Source organism: Polypterus senegalus, chromosome 10, assembly GCF_016835505.1.
Source record: "Polypterus senegalus isolate Bchr_013 chromosome 10, ASM1683550v1, whole genome shotgun sequence".
In the NCBI taxonomy this organism is placed as follows: domain Eukaryota; kingdom Metazoa; phylum Chordata; class Cladistia; order Polypteriformes; family Polypteridae; genus Polypterus; species Polypterus senegalus.
The window spans coordinates 152,744,225-152,764,258 of NC_053163.1; the positions used below are offsets into that span (position 1 = coordinate 152,744,225).

Genomic DNA, 20,034 nt, shown 5'->3' on the forward strand with positions numbered 1-20,034 from the left:
GACAGGATTAGAAATGAGGACATTAGAGGGTCAGCTCAGGTTGGGAGACAAAGTCTGAGAGGCGAGATTACGTTGGTTTGGAGATGTGCAGAGGAGAGATGCTGGGTATACTGGGAGAAGGGTGCTAAGGATAGAGCTGTCAGGGAAGAGGAGAAGAGGAAGGCCTAAGAGGAGGTTTATGGACGTGATGAGAGAGGACATGCAGGTGATGGGTGTAACAGAACAAGATGACGAGGACAGAAAGATATGGAAGAAGATGATCCACTGTGGAGACCCCTAATGGAGGAGGAGGAGCAGAGGAAGAAGAAGAAGAAGAAGAAGCATCAGCAGAAGAAGAAGAAGAACAAGAAGAACAAGAACAAGAACAAAAACTGCTGTAGCCACAGGAGAGTAAGGCGAGTTCAAGCACGGGTAAAACACGTGCCGAAAGAAATCTCTCAGTTCGAATGTTCGTTTTAAAATATTTTGTGGAAATTCACGCAAACATTCCACACAAGAAAAAAGTTGCTACACACGTAGGATAAAAGGCGAAAAAAAAAAATAGAAAAAAATGCATCTTCTCTAAACTTAGCTATTCTTGTAAAACTTTATTTGTTTCTTTACTTAAAGATTCTTTACTTCATCTTCTGTAGGCTTTAAACATACAAGTGCTTTGTCTTTCATGTTACTTGGCACACAAGGCACGGTTTAAAACCTCTTGGGCACGGCCATCAGCAGTGTGTCTGTCTGCGGAGAGAGTGTCGACCTCGTCATCGAGAGGTTTACTGACCTCAGCAGTGACATTCATGACTCTGGTGACTCTTCCTGTGAAGTCAGTAGACGGATTGGGAGAGCATGGGGGGTCATGGGGTCACTTTAAAGGGGTGTGTGGCACTCCTGATATCTGCAAAAGGACGAAGGTCCAAGTCTTTCGAGTCCTGGTGCTTCCTGTTTTGTGAGATATGGACGCTCTCCAGTGACCTGAGATGAAGACTGGACTCCATCAATGCTGTGTTTCTTCAGAGAGTCCTTGGGTGCCGTTGGTTTGACTTTGCGTTGTTCATGGAGTCCCGAATGAGGCACATGACCTGCACTGTGAGGGAGCGTCAGTTACGACACTACGGCCATGTAGCGTGATTACCCGAGGCTGGTTCAGGTCTTTAGAGTCCTAGTGCTTCCTGTCTTGCTATATGGTAGCAAGACATGGACGCTATCCCGTGACCTGAGATGAAGACTGGACTCCTTCATGTGTGTCTCTTCAGAGAGTCCTTGGGTGCCGTTGGTTTGACTTTGTGTTGCTCATGGAGTCCTGAATTGTGAGGGAGCGTCAGTTACGGCCATGTGGCGTGTTTCCCCGAGGGTGATCCGGCTCGTAAGATCCTCATTGTTGGGGACACGAGTGGCTGGACCAGGCCAAGGGGTTGCCCACGTAACGCCTGGCTGCGGCAGATAGGGGGTCATTTCTGGAGGGCGGGACTGGACCGCGTGTCTGCCTGGGGGGTTGCCAACCAGGATCCCGAGTTGTTTGGTCGTGTAGTGGGTGCGGCAACACGCTGTACCAGTGCAGGCTCCCCAACCTGACTTGACTTGACGTGCCCCCTGTGCCTACACATGGCAAGGCTGATCACAAAGTGAGAATAATGTTTAGTCAGAGAAGCTAGAAACAGTTTGAATATGCCAATTCAATTCAACTTATGGGGGATATAGGAACCTCCCATCGATTATGCAGTAACGTTTAGTAAAACATTTATGTATCTTATGTAACTAGCAAACTGCATTCTGTGTTTACTTGGGTTATCTTCGTCTAATATTTAAATTTGTTTGATGATCTGAATCCTTTAAGTGTGACAAACATGCAAAAAAATAAGCAATCGGGAAGGGGGCAAATACTTTTTCACAGCACCGTATAAGTGATTAGGAAAGAAATATAAGTAACAAGCTGGTTAAGTCTTCAGATGATAAGTCTGAGTTCAAGATCATTTGGCAGACAATCGAGTAATCGTCACAGAAGGACTTGGACAGCAGACAAGCTCGGACAGATTTATGGCTGATGAGATTTAATGTCAGTAAATGTAAAGGATTACACGTAGGAAATCAAAATGTGAGGTCTGAATGGAGAATGGGCGGTCGGAAAATCGAGAGAACACCTTATGAGAAGGGTGGTGGTCGACACGATCAACTGCCAGACGGCCATTAAGAAGGCTAAGGGAATGTCAGGTTATATACGGTGCCCACCATAATGTCTGCTCTGTGTTGTGCCCTTGGATGTTATTGAATAACATTTGATTTCCAAAAGTGGTCTCCTTGTTTATACATCGTCCAGTTGGGTGACAAGTGGTTTCCTCTCCAGTCTGCTTCACTTGAATTTTCAAACAATACCAAGCAGGTTGTTTTCACTGGCATTGCCAACTGGCCATGTTTCTGAACTCAGTTCCCCGCCACCATGTAAGAAGCAGCTTAGTGGAATAAAGGAGCACATTAGCAGTCGGCTGACCAGCTGAACACAATCTACTGAATGGACACGTTTGTAAGCCCCCTTTTGTTTTCAAAGTGCCAGGACATATTGATGTTAAGATTTTTCGGCAGAGATAGGTCAGTGATGGTAACTTGTCCTTCACCGTTACATCATAATGTCAAATATGGGCGACGAGATAAAATATTAAATACATCTTGGGTCATTTATAGTCATATAAAAATGGGTACGTTACATTATCAGCGATGGAGACGTCGCAGCCCGGCTGTGCCAGCAGCAGCTTTACGATCTCCGCTCGGCCGTGTTCACTGGCACACATCAGGGCCGTTGAACCTTCGTCATCCTGCATGTTGACATTGGCACCGCAGTCCAGCAGGGCTTGCATCATTTCTTGCCGTCCGTGGCTGACAGCCAGCATTAGTGCTGTTTGACCCGCCTGTGAGAGGAAAGAAGAGGAAAAAGAAATGACAATCGCTAAATGACAAAGTACTTAAGTGACATCTTTATCAAGCAGAATGAGACCCCCTTATTTTTGACAGACCCTTACCCAAAATATCTTTGTTTTAGCACTCACACTGAAATGGGCATTCAACCACCTCTGGAAGCCAGAGCCCAAATGAGGAGCGGGGCGGGGGGGGCACAAGGAGACAAGACAACATGCGTACTGTACATCTATGTCTGTCTACTTGTATCCGGTTATCTATGTTATTTAAACCTGCTTATCCAGTTCATGGTTGCAGTAAACCAGAGCACTCAGTTCATGGCAGAACCGAAATCTGAATGGAGCATCACCTCACTGGGGGAATGTTATATATTTATTTACATGTTTATACAGTATATCGACCTTAATAACAGGATATCTGTCTGTGTGTCTGTCTGTCCAACCAGTTGCTATATCTGCCATTCTAACAAATGGCGCATTGCAAACATTTACAAACTTTAAAACTGCTTTTATGAATACCAAATAACACATAACAGACACATATGCACTGCATTTGACATTCCAACAGATGGCACCTCACAAACATTAGCACTGCTTTTACAGATCCCATACTAAATGACATAAAAGAGAGACATATTCACAGCATTTGGCTTTCCAACAGTTGGTACATCTCAAACCTTTAACACTACTTTTACACATCCCATACTAAAGGGCAGATCACAGAGACATATGAACTTTATTTGTCGTTCCAACAGATGCCACATAACAAATGTTAGCACTGCTTTTATAAATACCATATCAAATGGCATATAACAGACATATGCACTGCAATTGTCATTCCAACAGATGGCACCTTAAAAAACATTAGCACTGCTTTTACAGATCCCATACTAAATGACATACAAGAGAGAATATTCACAGCATTTGGCTTTCCAACAGTTGGCACATCTCAAAACATTAGCACTACTTTTATGAATCCCATACTAAATGGCAGATCACAGAGACATATGAACTTTATTTGTCATTCCAACAGATGCCACATAACAAACATTAACACTGCTTTTACAAATACCATACCAAATGGCATATGACATATGCACTGCATTTGTCATTCCAACAGATGGTGCATCACAAACATTGGCACTGCTTTTACAAATCCAGTAACAAATGGCAAACAACAGAGACATATGCATTGCTCTTGTCATTCCAACAGATGGCACGCCACAAATGTTAATACTGCTTTTACAAGTGGCTATGTTTCTGTCATTCAAAAAAATGGCTCATCACAAACATTTTAGTAATAAAAAGCATTGCATTTGTCATTCCAAAAGATGGTGCATCAGAAATATCAATACTTCTTTTATGAATTCCATACTAAATGGCATATAACAGAGATATAGGCGCTGTATTTAACTTTCCAGCAGACGGCACATCACAAACATTACCACTACTTTTATGAATCCCATATCAAGCAGCATATAACAGACACACACTGCATTTGTCATTCCAACATGTGATGCATCATAAATGTGAACACTGTTTTTATGAATGCCATACCACATGGCACATAACAGAGACATATGCATTTCATTGTGCACAGCAAATGTTAATGCTGAGGTCTCCATTGATTATTTAGATTTCAAATCATCTTAGACGAGTAGCACCGCTAGTCTGATCATAAATCCTTTCACCACAAGGCATCAGAATCTTCCAAAAGCACAAATGAGACTCAGGGTCGTACTTTTTCAGAAGAAACGTCTTTCTTGCCCCTCCAGTGTGTGAGGTTGTTGTCACACACACAGACCAACCAATCTCCACCACGATCAGCTGGAAGTCTTTCAAAGTTGCCATTGGCTTCTTGGTAGCTTCCCTGATCGATATCCTCCTGGTTTGGTCATCGTGTGTGGAAGGACAGTCTGATCTAAGCAACGTGTTATTGCTGCCTTATGCTCTCCATTTCCTTAACTATGAGGTACAATTAAAAGCCTTAGAAGTGTCGTTGTCTCCTTCTCCTAACCTGTGTCTTTCCACAACTTCATCCCAGAGCCCGTCTGAAAGCCCCTTTCCAATAGTGGAGTCTTTGTGTTGTTGCCATGCACTGCCGGCAGTGACACCCAAGGAGCAGGCAGGTTTAATCTGAGCCAACACAGGTGATGTCAGGTGGTGTGTGATCTGGAAGGTGATTGGCTGTACCTGAACAAGTCTAGAATGGTTACTCTGAGGGGCCACTCACTTATCTAAGCTTCTGGAGTATGTGAATTTCCCCTTGGGATTAATAAAGTATCTATCTATCTATCTATCTATCTATCTATCTATCTATCTATCTATCTGTTATATAGTGCCTTTCACATCTATCTATCTATCTATTATATAGTGCCTTTCATATCTATCTATCTATCTGTTATATAGTGCCTTTACTATCTATCTATCTATTATATGGTGCCTTTCACATCGATCTATCTATCTATCTATCTATCTATCTATCTATCTATCTATCTATCATATAGTGCCTTTCACTCTATCTATCTATCTATCTATCTATCTATCTATCTATCTATCTATTATATAGTGCCTTTCATATCTATCTATCTATCTATCTATCTATTTCACTAATTACATTTGAATAATTGTTCAAAATTTTTTAAATGCTATTTTCACTTTGAGTTTGAAGGTTGTAATGTGTAAACACAGCAGTAAATAATTATATATTGACTTTATTATCATTTCCAGGGTTTAATGAGACATACAGTAAGGGTGATGATTTTTTCCATGTTGTTCAAGGTTTTCTCAGTGTTATTCAATGTTTTTACATTTACTTTACTATTACTCTGTGCATTCTATGGTATAATTAACTATATTTGTGCTTAAAAACTAAAAAAAAATGTATATTTACATACAGTTCATACGGTCCGGAACGGATTCATTGTATTTACATACAATCCTATGGGGGAAATTACTTCAGGTCACGACCAAATTGGGTTACGACCAGAGTTTTGGAACGAATTATGGTTGTGAACCGAGGTTCTACTGTATTTATATATTCAGTAACAAGTTAAATTTATATTGATGTTGATTGATATTCCTGTTGTTGGTAATTTCCTGTAGAATGTTAGTGGGTAGATTTTAGAAGGAAAAAGGAAGTTCTTAAAAAATGTATTTTGGTCTTTAACTGAGAGAACCAAATGAGAAAACTGACACGATTTTACAGTTATTAAAAACTATATTTAAGAATCATTATCAGGGTCTGTGTGTCGTTAACTGATGTTATAGCTACCTGGTGGGATCCTCCAGATTTACGTAAAGTACGTGCACAACTATAAACAGTACACTGCTTGCGTAGCAGTGGTGTCCACAGGCGTATGAGTCGCGTGTATATAAGTATAAACCTGGCCTTACAATCCATCTATCCATTATCCAACCCGCAAAATCCTAACTACAGGGCGCAAGGCGGGAAACAAAACCCAGGCAGGGTGCCAGCCCACCACAGGGCACACACACACACACACACCAAGCACACACTAGGGACAATTTAGGATCACCAGTCCATGTAATCGGCATGTATTTGGACTGTGAGAGGAAACCAACGCAGACACGGGGAGAACATGCAAACTCCACGCAGGGAGGACCCGGGAAGCGAACCCTGGACTCCTGGCTACCACTGCGCCATCACGGCAATTAAAACAGGTTTTCTTTTTACTACGTGAAAGCCAGCTTTTGTTGAAATTGGTAATGCCTAGTAGGCAGATTACCAACGGGCCATACTCTCTTCTGACCGCTTTCATCGACTGGATGGTTTTTGTTTTTTGCATATTCTGGGTAAATCCTGGAGGGGTGCATGAAAATCCCAGGAGATCAGCAGTTACAGAAATACTCAAACCAGCCCATCTGACCAAAAAAAAAGAAAAAATCCTGCCACGATTAAAATGACTGAAATCACATTTTTCCCCGTTCTGGTGTTTGATGTTAACATGAACTGAAGCTCCTGACCTTTACCTGCAAGCTTTTATGTACTGCACTGCTGCCACCAGATTGGCTGAGTATAGGGTGGTCCACATGTAATTATGCAATTTTCATTAAGCTATTAGATAGATAGATAGATAGATAGATAGATAGATAGATAGATAGATAGATAGATAGATAGATGTGAAAGGCACTATATAATAGATAGATAGATAGATAGATAGATAGATAGATAGATAGATGTGAAAGGCACTATATAATAGATAGATAGATAGATAGATAGATGTGAAAGGCACTATATAATAGATAGATAGATAGATAGATAGATAGATAGATAGATAGATAGATAGATAGATGTGAAAGGTACTATATAATAGATAGATAGACAGATCCCCCAATATCTCATTCAGCTTCTCCCTCAGCCACATTTTGCTCATCCGCACCAAATCCCAGCGCCCTAATTGCCTGATTGGCCCTTCTGTTTTAGCCCACTGGGTTCACTTCACTGTTGTTCAGTCCTGCAAAATTCTTTTTCTTTCAACTACTAGTAATAATGCTGATTGTGTTTATGACTTTCGAAGTTAAGTTTACATACCTGACTGGCTCGGGCGTTGACGTTTCCCAAGCTAAAGAGTTTCCTGATAATGGACATATCCTCCTCAGCCTCCACAGCAGCCAGAGCTGCCAGCATGATGGCCGTATACCCAGCTTTGTTCTGGTGGTCTACAGAGCACACACCTGAGCCAAAAGGGGAGACAGAAAATAAATGACTTTAATTACATTATGAAAATTAAAGTATTTGGTAGAATCAACTATTAATGACAGGCATTTAGTTTTACTGAGCTGTAAAAGTAAGGGGTACACTTAAGAGATATAAGCCTGTGGTGTCCTGATGATGGACCATCTGTTAAGCAGACCACTGTTTGACAGACTTATGGACTGTATGAGTAACACTGGAGGACAGCAAGGAACAGGCCTGTCTGCATCACTCTTCACTCTGTGCACCTCAGATAAGAAATATAACAGCAGGTCAGGTCACCTGAAGACATCCTCAGATGATTCTGCACTTATGGGGGTATTGAAAAGGAGGATAAGACAGAGAAGAGGAGTCAGGGGGAGAAGCTTGAGAGTGATCAGCAACTTAACATCAGCAAAACTAAAGAAATGCTTATTGACTTTCAGTGCACCAAAAAGCCTCTGTGTCTGGTCACTACTGAAGGAGTGGATGTTGAGGTGGTCCAGTCATATAAATACTTGGGGGTCAACATTAATGACAAGTTGGACTGGTCTAATAACACAGAGGAGCTATACTAGAAAGGGCAGAGCAGACTCTTCTTCCTTAGGAGACTGTGGGGAGTGACATCCTTCACATCTTCTACAACTCTGTGATGGCCCGTGTGGTGAGCTGGGCTGGTGACGTCACTTCAAGAGAGGACAACCGAATCAACAAGCTTATTAAAAGAGGCAGGCTCAGTTCCAGGACACACTCTGGAAACCCTGGAGTTTGTAGTCCAGAAAAGAATAAAACAAAACTGAGTGCCATTATGAACAACGCTGCACATCCTCTCTGTGACACAACAACACTGAGAACTTTCAGACAACAAGTCAGAAGTTTCTTTCATTTTAAATGTCCTTCTTTTTAGTCATTCTTGTGTGTGTTCAGACTATACTGTGTGTGTGTGTCTATCTATCTATACTATTATATAAAATTAGTCAAATCTATTATATAGTGCCTTTCACATCTATTATACAGCGATTTACCCTATGTAATTATTATTATTATTATTATTATTATAAAGTGCCTTTCCTATCTATAAATCTATTATATAGTGTCCTTCATATCTATCATACAGTACCTTTCTATTTATCTGTCATATAGTTCCCATCACATCTATCTATCTATCTATCTATCTATTATATAGTGCCTTTTATCTATCTATCAAATTTAATGACCTTTTCTATTATATAGTAACATTCGTATCTGTCTATATATTACACAATCACTGTCAAATCTATCTATTCTTCTATATCTTCCAAATCGTATTCTGTGACATCTTCTACTGTTGAATTCTGCTCTGTACTTGTAATATTTCTATTGCACTATTATATTGCATTGAGGATTACTTCTGTTCTGTTCTGGAGAAGGCAGTCATTATGCAGTTAAATGACCACCTAAATAAACATGCTATTCTTGATACTTTTCAGTCAGGCTTCAGAACAAATCACAGCACAGAAACTGCACTCGTTAAAGTAGTAAATGACTTGCGGGTGAATGCAGACAGAGGCCATTTATCTGTTCTCATCCTCTTAGATCTGAGTGCTGCATTTGACACCATTGATCACAACATTCTTAGAAATCACCTTAGTCAATGGGTGGGCCTCTCTGGCAGGGCCTTAAATTGGTTTGAATCCTACCTGACAGGGAGAAAATATTTTGTTAGTTGTGGTAATTATACTTCAAAGACACATAATATTCTGTATGGTGGTCCACAAGGATCTATCCTGGGTCCGCTGCTCTTTTCGATTTACATACTTCCGTTAGGTCAGATTATCTCAGGGCACAACGTGAGCTACCACAGCTATGCTGATGACACACAGCTGTACTTATCAATAGCACCTGATGACCCCGACTCTGTTGATTCACTAACACAATGTCTGACTTGTGTTTCTGAATGGATGAGTAGTAATTTTCACAAACTAAATAAAGAGAAAACTGAAATTTTTGTGATTGGCATTAATGGATATAATGAGGTTATTAGAAATAAACTTGATGCATTAGGATTAAAAGTCAAGACGGAGATAAAGAATTTAGGTGAAATTATTGACTCTGACCTGAATTTTAAATCACATATTATTCAGATTACTAAGACAGCATTTTTTCACTTAAGAAACATAACAAAAGTTAGACCTCTTATATCATTGAAAGATGCTGAGAAACTAGTTCAGACTTTCATTTTCAGTAGACTAGATTACTGCAACACACTCCTCTCAGGACCACCCAAAAAACACATCAATCGATTACGAGTGCAGAATGGAGCTGCTAGAATCTTAACTAGGAAAAGAAAATCCGAGCACATCACCCCAGTCTTGATGTCACTACACCGGTTACCTGTGCCATTTAGAATTGACTTTAAAATCCTGCTGATGGTTCACAAAGCCTTCAATAATCTGCTCCATCTTATATCTCCGAATGTCTCTCACCTTACATTCCAAATTGTAACCTTAGATCTTCAAATGAGGGTCTGCTCAGAATTCCAAAAGCTAAACTTAAAAGAAGTGGTGAGGCGGGCGGCCTTCTGCTGTTATGCACCTCAAACCTGGAATAGCTGACTGACAGAAATTCACCAGGCTGATACGGTGGAGCACTTTAAAAAACTGCTGAAAACTCATTACTTTAACATGGCTTTCTCACAGCTTCATCTTAGTTAAATCCTGATGATCTGTATATTCAATTAATTATCATTCTCATTCCTGATGGCTCCATAATCTGTACTAACCCCTACTTTCTCTTCTGTTCTTTTCGGTTTTCTGTGGTGGTGATCTGTGCCAACACCACCTGATCAAAGCACCGTGATGTCCCTACATTGACGGATTAACGGCCAGAAATCCACATGACTGTCGTCATCAAGTTCTTCCATGAGAACCCTGAATACCATGAGGGCTGATGGAGGCCATTAATGTTAGGTAGAATGTCTAGTGGGGGCTGGGTGGTCTTTTGGCCTCGGAACCCCTGCAGACATTTTTTTTTCTCCAGCCGTCTGGTATTTTTTTGTTTGGTTTTTTCTGTCCTCCCTGGCCATCAGACCTTACTTTTATTTTATGTTAGTGTTCCCTAATTTTCTTATATATTTTGTCTTTTTCTTTTTCTTCATCCTATAAAGCACTTTGAGCTGTTGATGCTGTTGTTGTTGTTCCGTGTATTTTATTGACCCCCTTTTTTGACACCCACTACCTGGAAAGGGGTCCCTCTTTGAAATGCCTTTCCCAAGGTTTCTTACATTTTTTTTCCCTTCAAGGGTTTTGTTTGGGAGTTTTTCTTTTGTCTTCTTAGAGAGTCAATGCTGAGGGGCTGTCAAGAAGCAGGGCCTGTTAAAGCCCATTGTGGCACATCTTGTGTGATTTTGGGCTACAAAAAAGTAAATTGTATTGTATATAGTGCCTTTCCTATCTCTGTCATTTATAGTGTCTTTTCTTTCCATCTGCCTATTGTACTATACCTGTCAAATCTATCTATTCACATATTAAATAGTGCCTTTTCCATCTTTCTCTCTATCATGTATATAGTGCCTTTCCTATCTATTATATTGCATCTTTAATTTTTAATGTCTTTCTAGGTCTTCTATAGTGCCATTAATTTCTTTCTTTCTTTTTCTCTATCTATCTATTATACTGTACTATGCCTATCAAGTGTATTTATTCTTCTCTTACTTGGATGAGAGACCATTTAGGAAAAGCTTGGGCTACTGCTGGAAGAGGTGTTGGTGAGTCCAGCAGCAGGTTCTTACCCTGTGGTCTGAATATGGATATCAATGCCCGAGTGCAGTGACGGAGACACTGTGTTCTAAAAATGGCACCCATCCTTCAAATGAGACATAAACCTGAGGTCCTGACTCTCTGTGGTCAATAAATATCCCTGCGCATCCTTCATAAAAGGTAAGGGGTATCCCAATGTCCTGGCTAAAATGCCCACCAAGGCCTTGTCGTTCTGGCCTCCTAATCATCCCCTGTCTCTAATTGGCTATCACTCTCTCTCTCACTCTCACCCCTTCACCTCCAAATAGCTAATGCGTGGTGAGTGCAAAAATGGCTTCAGTCACATCATTCAGGTGGATGTTACACATTAGTGGTGGTTGAAGTGGCTCCCCACTCACTGGAGTTCTTGAAGTAGTGAGAAAAGCACTATATTAATGTAATTATTATTATTATTATAAAGTGCCTTTGTCATCTATCATATAGTGCTTTCCACATCTATCTATCTATCTATCTATCTATCTATCTAATGTATCTATTATATTGTGTCTGTCATATTTAACTAGTAATCATACAGTGCCATTCTATCTTTCTCTTTTATATAATGGCTTTATCACTCAATTATATAGTGCCTTTCACATCTACAGCGCATCCAGAAAGCATTCCCAGCGCATCACTTTTTCCACATTTTATTATGTCACAGCCTTATTCCAAAATGGATTAAATTCATTTTTTTTCCTCAGAATTCTACACACAACACCCCATAATGACCACATGAAAAATGTTTACTTGAGGTTTTTGCAAATTTATTAAAAATAAAAAAACTGAGAAATCCCATGTCCATAAGTATTCACAGCCTTTGCTCAATACTTTGTCGATGCACCTTTGGCAGCAATTCCAGCCTCAAGTCTTTTTGAATGATGCCACAAGCTTGGCACACCTATCCTTGGCCAGTTTCGCCCATTCCTCTTTGCAGCACCTCTCAAGCTCCATCAGGTTGGATGGGAAGCGTCGGTGCACAGCCATTTTAAGATCTCTCCAGAGATGTTCAAGTCTGGGCTCTGGTTGGGCCACTCAAGGACATTCACAGAGTTGTCCTGAAGCCACTCCTTTGATATCTTGGCTGTGTGCTTAGGGTCGTTGTCCTGCTGAAAGATGAACCGTCGCCCCAGTCTGAGGTCAAGAGCGCTCTGGAGCAGGTTTTCATCCAGGATGTCTCTGTACGTTGCTGCAGTCATCTTTCCCTTTATCCTGACTAGTCTCCCAGTTCCATCTCCACAGCATGATGCTGCCACCACCATGCTTCACTGTAGGGATGGTATTGGCCTGGTAATGAGCGGTGCCTGGTTTCCTCCAAATGTGACGCCTGTCATTCACACCGAAGAGTTCAATCCTTGTCTCATCAGACCAGAGAATTTTGTTTCTCATGTTCTGAGAGTCCTTCAGGTGCCTTTTGGTAAACTCCAGGCAGGCTGCCATGTGCCTTTTACTAAGGAGTGGCTTCCGTCTGGCCACTCTACCATACAGGCTTGATTGGTGGATTGCTGCAGAGATGGTTGTCCTTCTGGAAGGTTCTCCTCTCTCCACAGAGGACCTCTGGAGCTCTGACAGAGTGACCATCGGGTTCTTGGTCACCTCCCTGACTAAGGCCCTTCTCCCCCGATCGCTCAGTTTAGATGGCCGGCCAGCTCTAGGAAGAGTCCTGGTGGTTTCGAACTTCTTCCACTTACTGATGATGGAGGCCACTGTGCTCATTGGGACCTTCAAAGCAGCAGAAATTTGTCTGTAACCTTCCCCAGATTTGTGCCTCGAGACAATCCTGTCTCGGAGGTCTACAGACAATTCCTTTGACTTCATGCTTGGTTTGTGCTCTGACATGAACTGTCAACTGTGGGACCTTCTATAGACAGGTGTGTGCCTTTCCAAATCATGTCCACTCAACTGAATTTACCACAGGTGGACTCCAATGAAGCTGCAGAAACATCTCAAGGATGATCAGGGGAAACAGGAGGCACCTGAGCTCAATCTGGAGCTTCATGGCAAAGGCTGTGAATACTTATGTACATGTGACTTCTCAAATTTTTTTTTTTAATAAATTTGCAAAAATCTCAAGTAAACTTTTTTCACGTTGTCATTACGGGGTGTTGTGTGTAGAATTCTGAGGAAAAAAAAAAGAATTTAATCCATTTTGGAATAAGGCTATAACATAACAAAATGTGGAAAAAGTGATGCGCTGTAAATACTTTCCGGATGCGATGTATCTATCTATCTATTAAATAGCGTCTTTCATATCTATCTATCTATCTGTTATATAGTGCCGTTCACATCTATCTATCTGTCTATCTATCTATTATATAGTGCCTTTCACATCTATCTATCTATCTATCTATCTATCTATCTATCTATCTATCTATCTGTCTATCTATCTATCTAGTGATTATTAGAATTGTCAAGTGGACACCATCAGTAACATTTTGAACGTTTTCTGTATTTCTCTGCCCCTCACACCATCACCACTTTGCCAGTCAATCCCACACTACTGACCTGTATCAAGAAGGAGGCCCACCACGGTGAAGTTGGAGTGTGAGACGCTGTAGTGGAGGGCTGTGTTGCCATTGCTGTCCGCCATGTTGATAACGTGACGTAGAAGAGCTGGAGACACCTCCGAAAAAGCCATCAGATAGTCGGACACCCGTGTGGGCAGAGCTGACTTTGCACTTGACACCCGGAACCACTCCTGCTGGATGGCGTGTGAGCTGGCGAGCTTGGGGAACAAAAGTAAGAAAGACGTCCTTTAGGCAGATCACAGTGATTTCTTCTCCAAACTGTTATTCCAGTGCAGTGTCAATGTGGAGAAGGACAATCTCAGTGACATCAGACGAATGTCAGGGGCCAGCTCTGGATGGGACACCAGTCCATCACATTCAAACCCAGTTTAAAGTCATCAGTAAAATTACTGAAGTTACTGTAATAGTCAAAACATGCATAAGGAGCAGCTGAGATAATTGATTATCACCTCACACGCGTGTCTGACTCTGATCTTCAACATAATTAAGTGACGACCAGTAAAAGCCAATTCCACCCAAGCCAAGCTTTGATGTTCTCCACCTTTAAGCCCCCCCAACTAAATTCGCCTACCACTTCTTTGCTCTTCAGCACACTGCTGTCATCGTTCAGGTGGTTCTTCAGAATCAGACAGGCTTCTCTCATCTTCTTGCTGAGATCAAATCTGCAAAAGATGGTTGATCAGATTTGTGTTAGACAAGCACTGTATGATACATTTAGTGATTCCATAGATTGATCCACAGAAACTCTTTAAATAAATAAACATACACACACCAGAATGACTAAAAAGAAAGAACTTCTGACTTAGCAATTCCAGTCTCAATGAGGTGCTTGTGTATTGCTGTTGGTGTAAGGGACCCCCAGTCGCGTTTCTTGACCCGCTTCTGCTGATTGATTTGTTGTCTGAAAGTCCTCAGTGTTGGTGTGTCACACAGAGAGGATGTGCAGCGTTGTTCATAATGGCTCTCAGGTTTGTCTTCATTCTCTCCTCCACTGCAACCTCCAGGGGGTCCAGAGGGTATCCCTTAACTGTGGCTGGCCTTTTATTGAGCCTGTTGTTTTGGTAGTCCTCTCTTGAAGTGATGTTACCAGCCCAGCACACCACACTGGCCATCACAGAGTTGTAGAAGATGTGAAGGATGTCACTACACACATTAAAGGAACACAGTCTCCTAAGGATAAAGAGTCTGCTTTGTCCTTTCAACTAGAGTTTCTCTGTGTTACTGGACCAGTCCAACCAGTCATTAATGTGGGCCTCCAAATACTTGTAGGAGCGGACCACCTCTGCATCTACTCCTTGAATGGTGACCAGACACAGAGGCTCTTTGGTGTGGCAAAATTTAATAAGCATTTCCTTGGTGTTGCTAATGTTCAGTTGCAGACAATTCTCAAAGTTCTCCCCTTGCCTCCTCACCTCTGTCTCATACCCCTCATCAATACCGCCCTATAAGCGCAAAATAATCTGAGAATTTCTGCAGGTGACCTGACCTGATTTTATATTTCTAGTCCGAGGTGCACAGAGTGAAGAGTGAAGCAGACCGGCCTGTTCCTTGTGGTGCTCCAATGCTGCTCACATGGTCATTGAGTCCCACAAATAGTGGTCTTCCTCACAGATAGTCTGTCATTAGGACACCACTGGCTCATCCAACTGCGTGTCTCTGCACTTACCCCCTAAATTGTAAAGCTTGACCCAACTGCATGCTTAACTTTAATACTCGATTATAGCAGACTCCCTGCTTCTCGTAATAAGGTTAAAGGCTACTCATATCCTCTCTGTTCTCTAACTCCCCTCTGTGTCACCCCCTTACTGATTCACCCCGCAAGTTTAACCGTTGCTCTTCAATGCCATCCTTCTGTGGAAAGACTGGTGGCGAGTCGGCCCTTCTTTGTGCCTCTTGACCTTCAGTCATCTGGGCCACTTCATTGATTCCCATCCCAGTCCAGTATTCTCTATAGAAGTTAGTTTTTGTTTTTTTTTCTCATAACATTTTGGCAAACTTTGATATTTCACGCACCACCTTATCAAAAACAAAGGATGAGTTACTTTGGCTTGAACATTAGTAATCAAGATTTACAATATGATGGAGAAAACAGTATCAAGAAAAAACATTTTGGAAAAAATAAACCTTCACTTAACATTTAAAACTTAACGTTAAAATTGACCTAAAACTAAAACTAACTAAAACTAAAACAAACTTAATGTTTAAACTTAATATTAAAACTTAACTAACTAAAACGAACTAAAACTTAACTAAACTTAACGTTTTAAACTTAAAGTTAAAACTTAACCAACTAAAATATAACTAAACTCAATGTTTTAAACTTGACATTTAAACTTAATGTTAAAACTTTAACAAACTAAAACTTAACTAAACTTAACGTTTTAAACTTAAAGTTAAAACTTAACGTAAAACTTAACTAAAACTCAATGAAACTTAACTTTTAAACTTAATGTTAAAGCTTTACTAAATAAAACGAACTAAAATTTAACTAAACTTAACGTTTTAAACTTAATGTTAAAACTTAACCAACCAAAACTTAACTAAACTTAATGTTTTAAACTTAACATTAAAACTTAACTAACTAAAACGGACTAAAACTTAACTAAACCTAATGTTTTAAACTTAACGTTTAATCCTCAATAGGCCTGGCAAGAGTCACAGTGGCAAACACACTTAGTGGGCCGGACCACACCAGAGACATACTGCTTCTAGTGAGTCCCGAGCCTGGCAAGGTGGTCTACTAGTGGGCTGAGTTGTAGAAAACATTCTTTGGGACTGACCAGTGCTTGGATGGGAGGCCATTTTGGAAAAGCTTGGGGTGCTACTGAAAGAGTTGTTGGCAACTCCAGCGGGAGGCGCTTTACCCTGTGGTCCGTGTATGGATCCCAATGCCCCAGTGCAGTGACAGGGACACTGTACTGTAAAAATTCAGTGGCATCGTTTGGATAAGGGTGAAAACCTGAGGATCTGACTCTCTTTGTGTGGCATAAAAGATCCCTGGGCATCTTATGAAGAAGAGTAGGGTGTTTCACAATGTCCTGGCTACACTGCCAACCATGTCCTTGTTCATTTTGGTCCCCTAATCATCCCCTGGCCCATATTGGTTAACTGTCTTCTATAGCTAATGTGGGGTGAGGATACTGGCACAAAATGACTGCCAGCACATCACCAAGGTGGATGCTACACAATGTGTCTTTGTCCCAAACCAGAAGGACACTGTAAATTATTATTATTACTTTTGTGTATTTGCATATTTATTTTAATTTATTTTGGTCCAAAATATTCCTCCATACATAGACTCCATTACAAAGTGCAAGAGCAGGTCAGGTCGGGGATCATGCACTGGTACAGCATGTTGCCGCACCCACCATACAACAAAACAGCTTGGGATTCTGGATGGCAACCCCCCAGGCAGTCCCGCCCTCAGGAAATGACCCTCTATCTGCCATAGCCAGGCGTTAGGTGGGCATCCCCTTGGTCTGGTCCAGCCTCTTGGGTCATCCACAATGAGGTTTCTGTGAGCAGGATCACCCTCGGATAATCGCGCCACATGGCCGTAGTGCCGTAACTGATGCCCCCTCACAATGCAAGTCATGTGCCTCATTTGGGACTCCATGAGCAACACAAAGTCACACCAGCAGGACCTAAGAATTGTCCGGAGAGACACCCATGAAGGAGTCCAGTCTTCGTCTCAGGTCTCTGGATAGCGTCTTTGTCTCACAAACAGGGAGCACCAGGACTCTAAAGACTTGGACCTTCGTCCTTTTACAGAGATATCAGAAGCGCCACACACCCCTTTCCAGCGACCTCATGACCCCCATGCTCTCCCAATCCATTTACTGACTTCATAGGAAGAGTCACCAGAGACATGAATGTCACTGCCGAATTAAGTAAACCTTATTGCTACTTATTTCTTTATATTTATCAGATATCTGCACTTTTATTGGTCACAGAGTAGGTTTTCTATGCACATACACAGTGGGGGAAATAAGTATTGAATGTGTCAACATTGTTTTCAGTAAATGCATTTCCATCGAGGCTATTCACATGAAATTCTCACCAAGCATTGGTATTAACTCAAGAAATCCACAATTATAAGGAATTCACGACATTAAAGGCCTCAAATAAAGGTCTGAGTAATAAAGTGGAATGACACTGGGGGAAAAAACAGAACACCAAGGCAAGGAGTTGGCGGAAATCCGGAAGTAGTTAAAGTGTAATTCCGCCTCCACTCTGTGCAAATTGATTTCAGATGGGTTACAACAGACGGATGGGCTACTAAAAGGTGGCACACAAGAAACAGCTCATGGTGGGTAAAAGCAAAGAGCGCTCCTGAGATCATCACAACCTGATTGTGATTCCCATAGGAATTCCCATGTTAAGTTATGTTTGCAGAAATGATTACCTGAGAGGCTGGACCAGGCCAAGGGGAAGCCCACGTAATGCCTGACTGTGGCAGATAGAGGGTCATTTCCTAAGGGTGGGCCTGCCTGGGGGTTGCCAACCAGAATCCCAAGCTGTTTTGTCGTATGGTGGGTACAGTAACATGCTGTACCAGTGCATGATCCCCGACCTGACCTGCTCTTGCACTTTGTAATGGAGCGTATGTATGGAGGAATATTTTGGGTTTCCACCACACCTGGGAGTGCTTCTGGGAAAATGCTGATGAGCCACCTCAGGTGGTCCCAGGTGCAGCATAAAAGGGACCACCTCACTTCACTCGAGGAGCCAGAGTCAGGAGGAAGAGGGATGAAGCTTGTCGGAGGCAGAAAGACAAAGACCGAAACAGAGGGAGAAGGAGAGAAGAAAAGTGCTGTGTGCTGCTGACTGTACTGTACTTGGTGCTGGTGGGAAACCGGTGACCCCCTCGGAAGTAAAGCCTTGTGTAGTGCAGAGACTTGTGCCTGTGTCTGTCCGTGTCGGGTTTGGGAAGTTGGCGCGTCCTCTGGTGGCCACAAGGTACAACTATTACAGAGGAAAACACCAGGCAGTGCACTCCACCGGTATGTGTGCTCACCCCATAAGACTCCATTACTCAAGAAAAAGCATGTTGAAGCACATTTAAAGTTTGCTACACAACATCTGGACCAGCCTATGAAATACTGGGAGATTTTAGTCTGGTCAGGCGAGACCAAAGTGCCACTCTTTGGCTGTCATACTAAACACCATATTTAGAGGAGAAATGGACCTGCAAATCACCCTGAAAATCACTACACACTGACAGTGCAGTTTGGAGGTGGCAGCATCATGGTGTGCGGCTGTTTCTCATGGCATGGTACTGGCAGACTGCATGTGATTGAAGGAACGATGAATGGGGCCGTGTACCAAGAGATTCTTGAGATGACTCTGCAGCCATCCACCAGGATGATGAAGATGAGACGTGGGTGGACCTTCTACCAAGACAACGATCTAAAACATACAGCAAAGGAAACTCTCACTTGGTTTCAGAAGTTAGAACGGCCAAGTCAATCACCTGACGTAAATCCAATTGAACATTTTTGGAAGGAACTAAAGATTAGGGTTCACAAGAGGACCCCCCACCCTGAATTTTCACGATTTAACGACCATCACTTGAGAAGAAGCGGTCAAAATCGCAAATGAGCAATGCAGGCCAGTGGTTTCTTCATACAGGAAGCGTCTTGAAGCCGTCATTGCAATCAAAGGCTTCTGTACTCAATTTGCGTGTTACATACTGTCATGTATGTACTGTCCTGTGGGACATTCTGAGACTTTGCGGGACCAACTTCACCCAAAGTTAATGGGTATCATGGCTGGCGTGTACACTAGTACTATGACTTCTGTGTAGAGTGGAGGCAGACCCTCTTTGTCTTTTCCAGTTGATTTTGGGGTCCGTCAGGGGTGTGTTCTGCTTCTACTCTCTTCAGTGCCTACATAGACTGGGCGTTGGGCAGGGTCATGGGGTCCAGCGGCTGGGGGCATCTGTTGGCGACGAGACATTCACTAATCTTGACTTTGCTGACAATGCTGTGATCTTCGCGGAGTCAATGCATGCTCTGATCGGGGGTCTCGAGAGACTGAGTGAGGAGTCTGAGGGTCCTCATAAAAACCAAAGAGCCAAGCCTTTAATGACTTCTTGGGCACGGCCATCAGCAGTGTGTCTGTCTACAGAGAGAGTGTCAACC

General features: G+C 42.0%; 1 protein-coding gene across 2 annotated transcripts in view; it reads right to left on the reverse strand.

Moving 5' to 3' along the window:
• Positions 1 to 20,034, reverse strand: part of kank3 (KN motif and ankyrin repeat domains 3) — a 126,355-nt gene that overhangs the window by 8,249 nt on the left and 98,072 nt on the right. For both annotated transcript variants that reach the window (XM_039767087.1, XM_039767088.1), the window contains exons 7-10: positions 14,463 to 14,553; positions 13,869 to 14,088; positions 7,450 to 7,592; positions 2,688 to 2,888 (exon numbers count right to left, since the gene is read on the reverse strand). In XM_039767087.1, the coding sequence (XP_039623021.1) occupies positions 2,688 to 2,888; positions 7,450 to 7,592; positions 13,869 to 14,088; positions 14,463 to 14,553 (655 nt within the window). The remainder of the gene's footprint in view (positions 1 to 2,687; positions 2,889 to 7,449; positions 7,593 to 13,868; positions 14,089 to 14,462; positions 14,554 to 20,034) is intronic.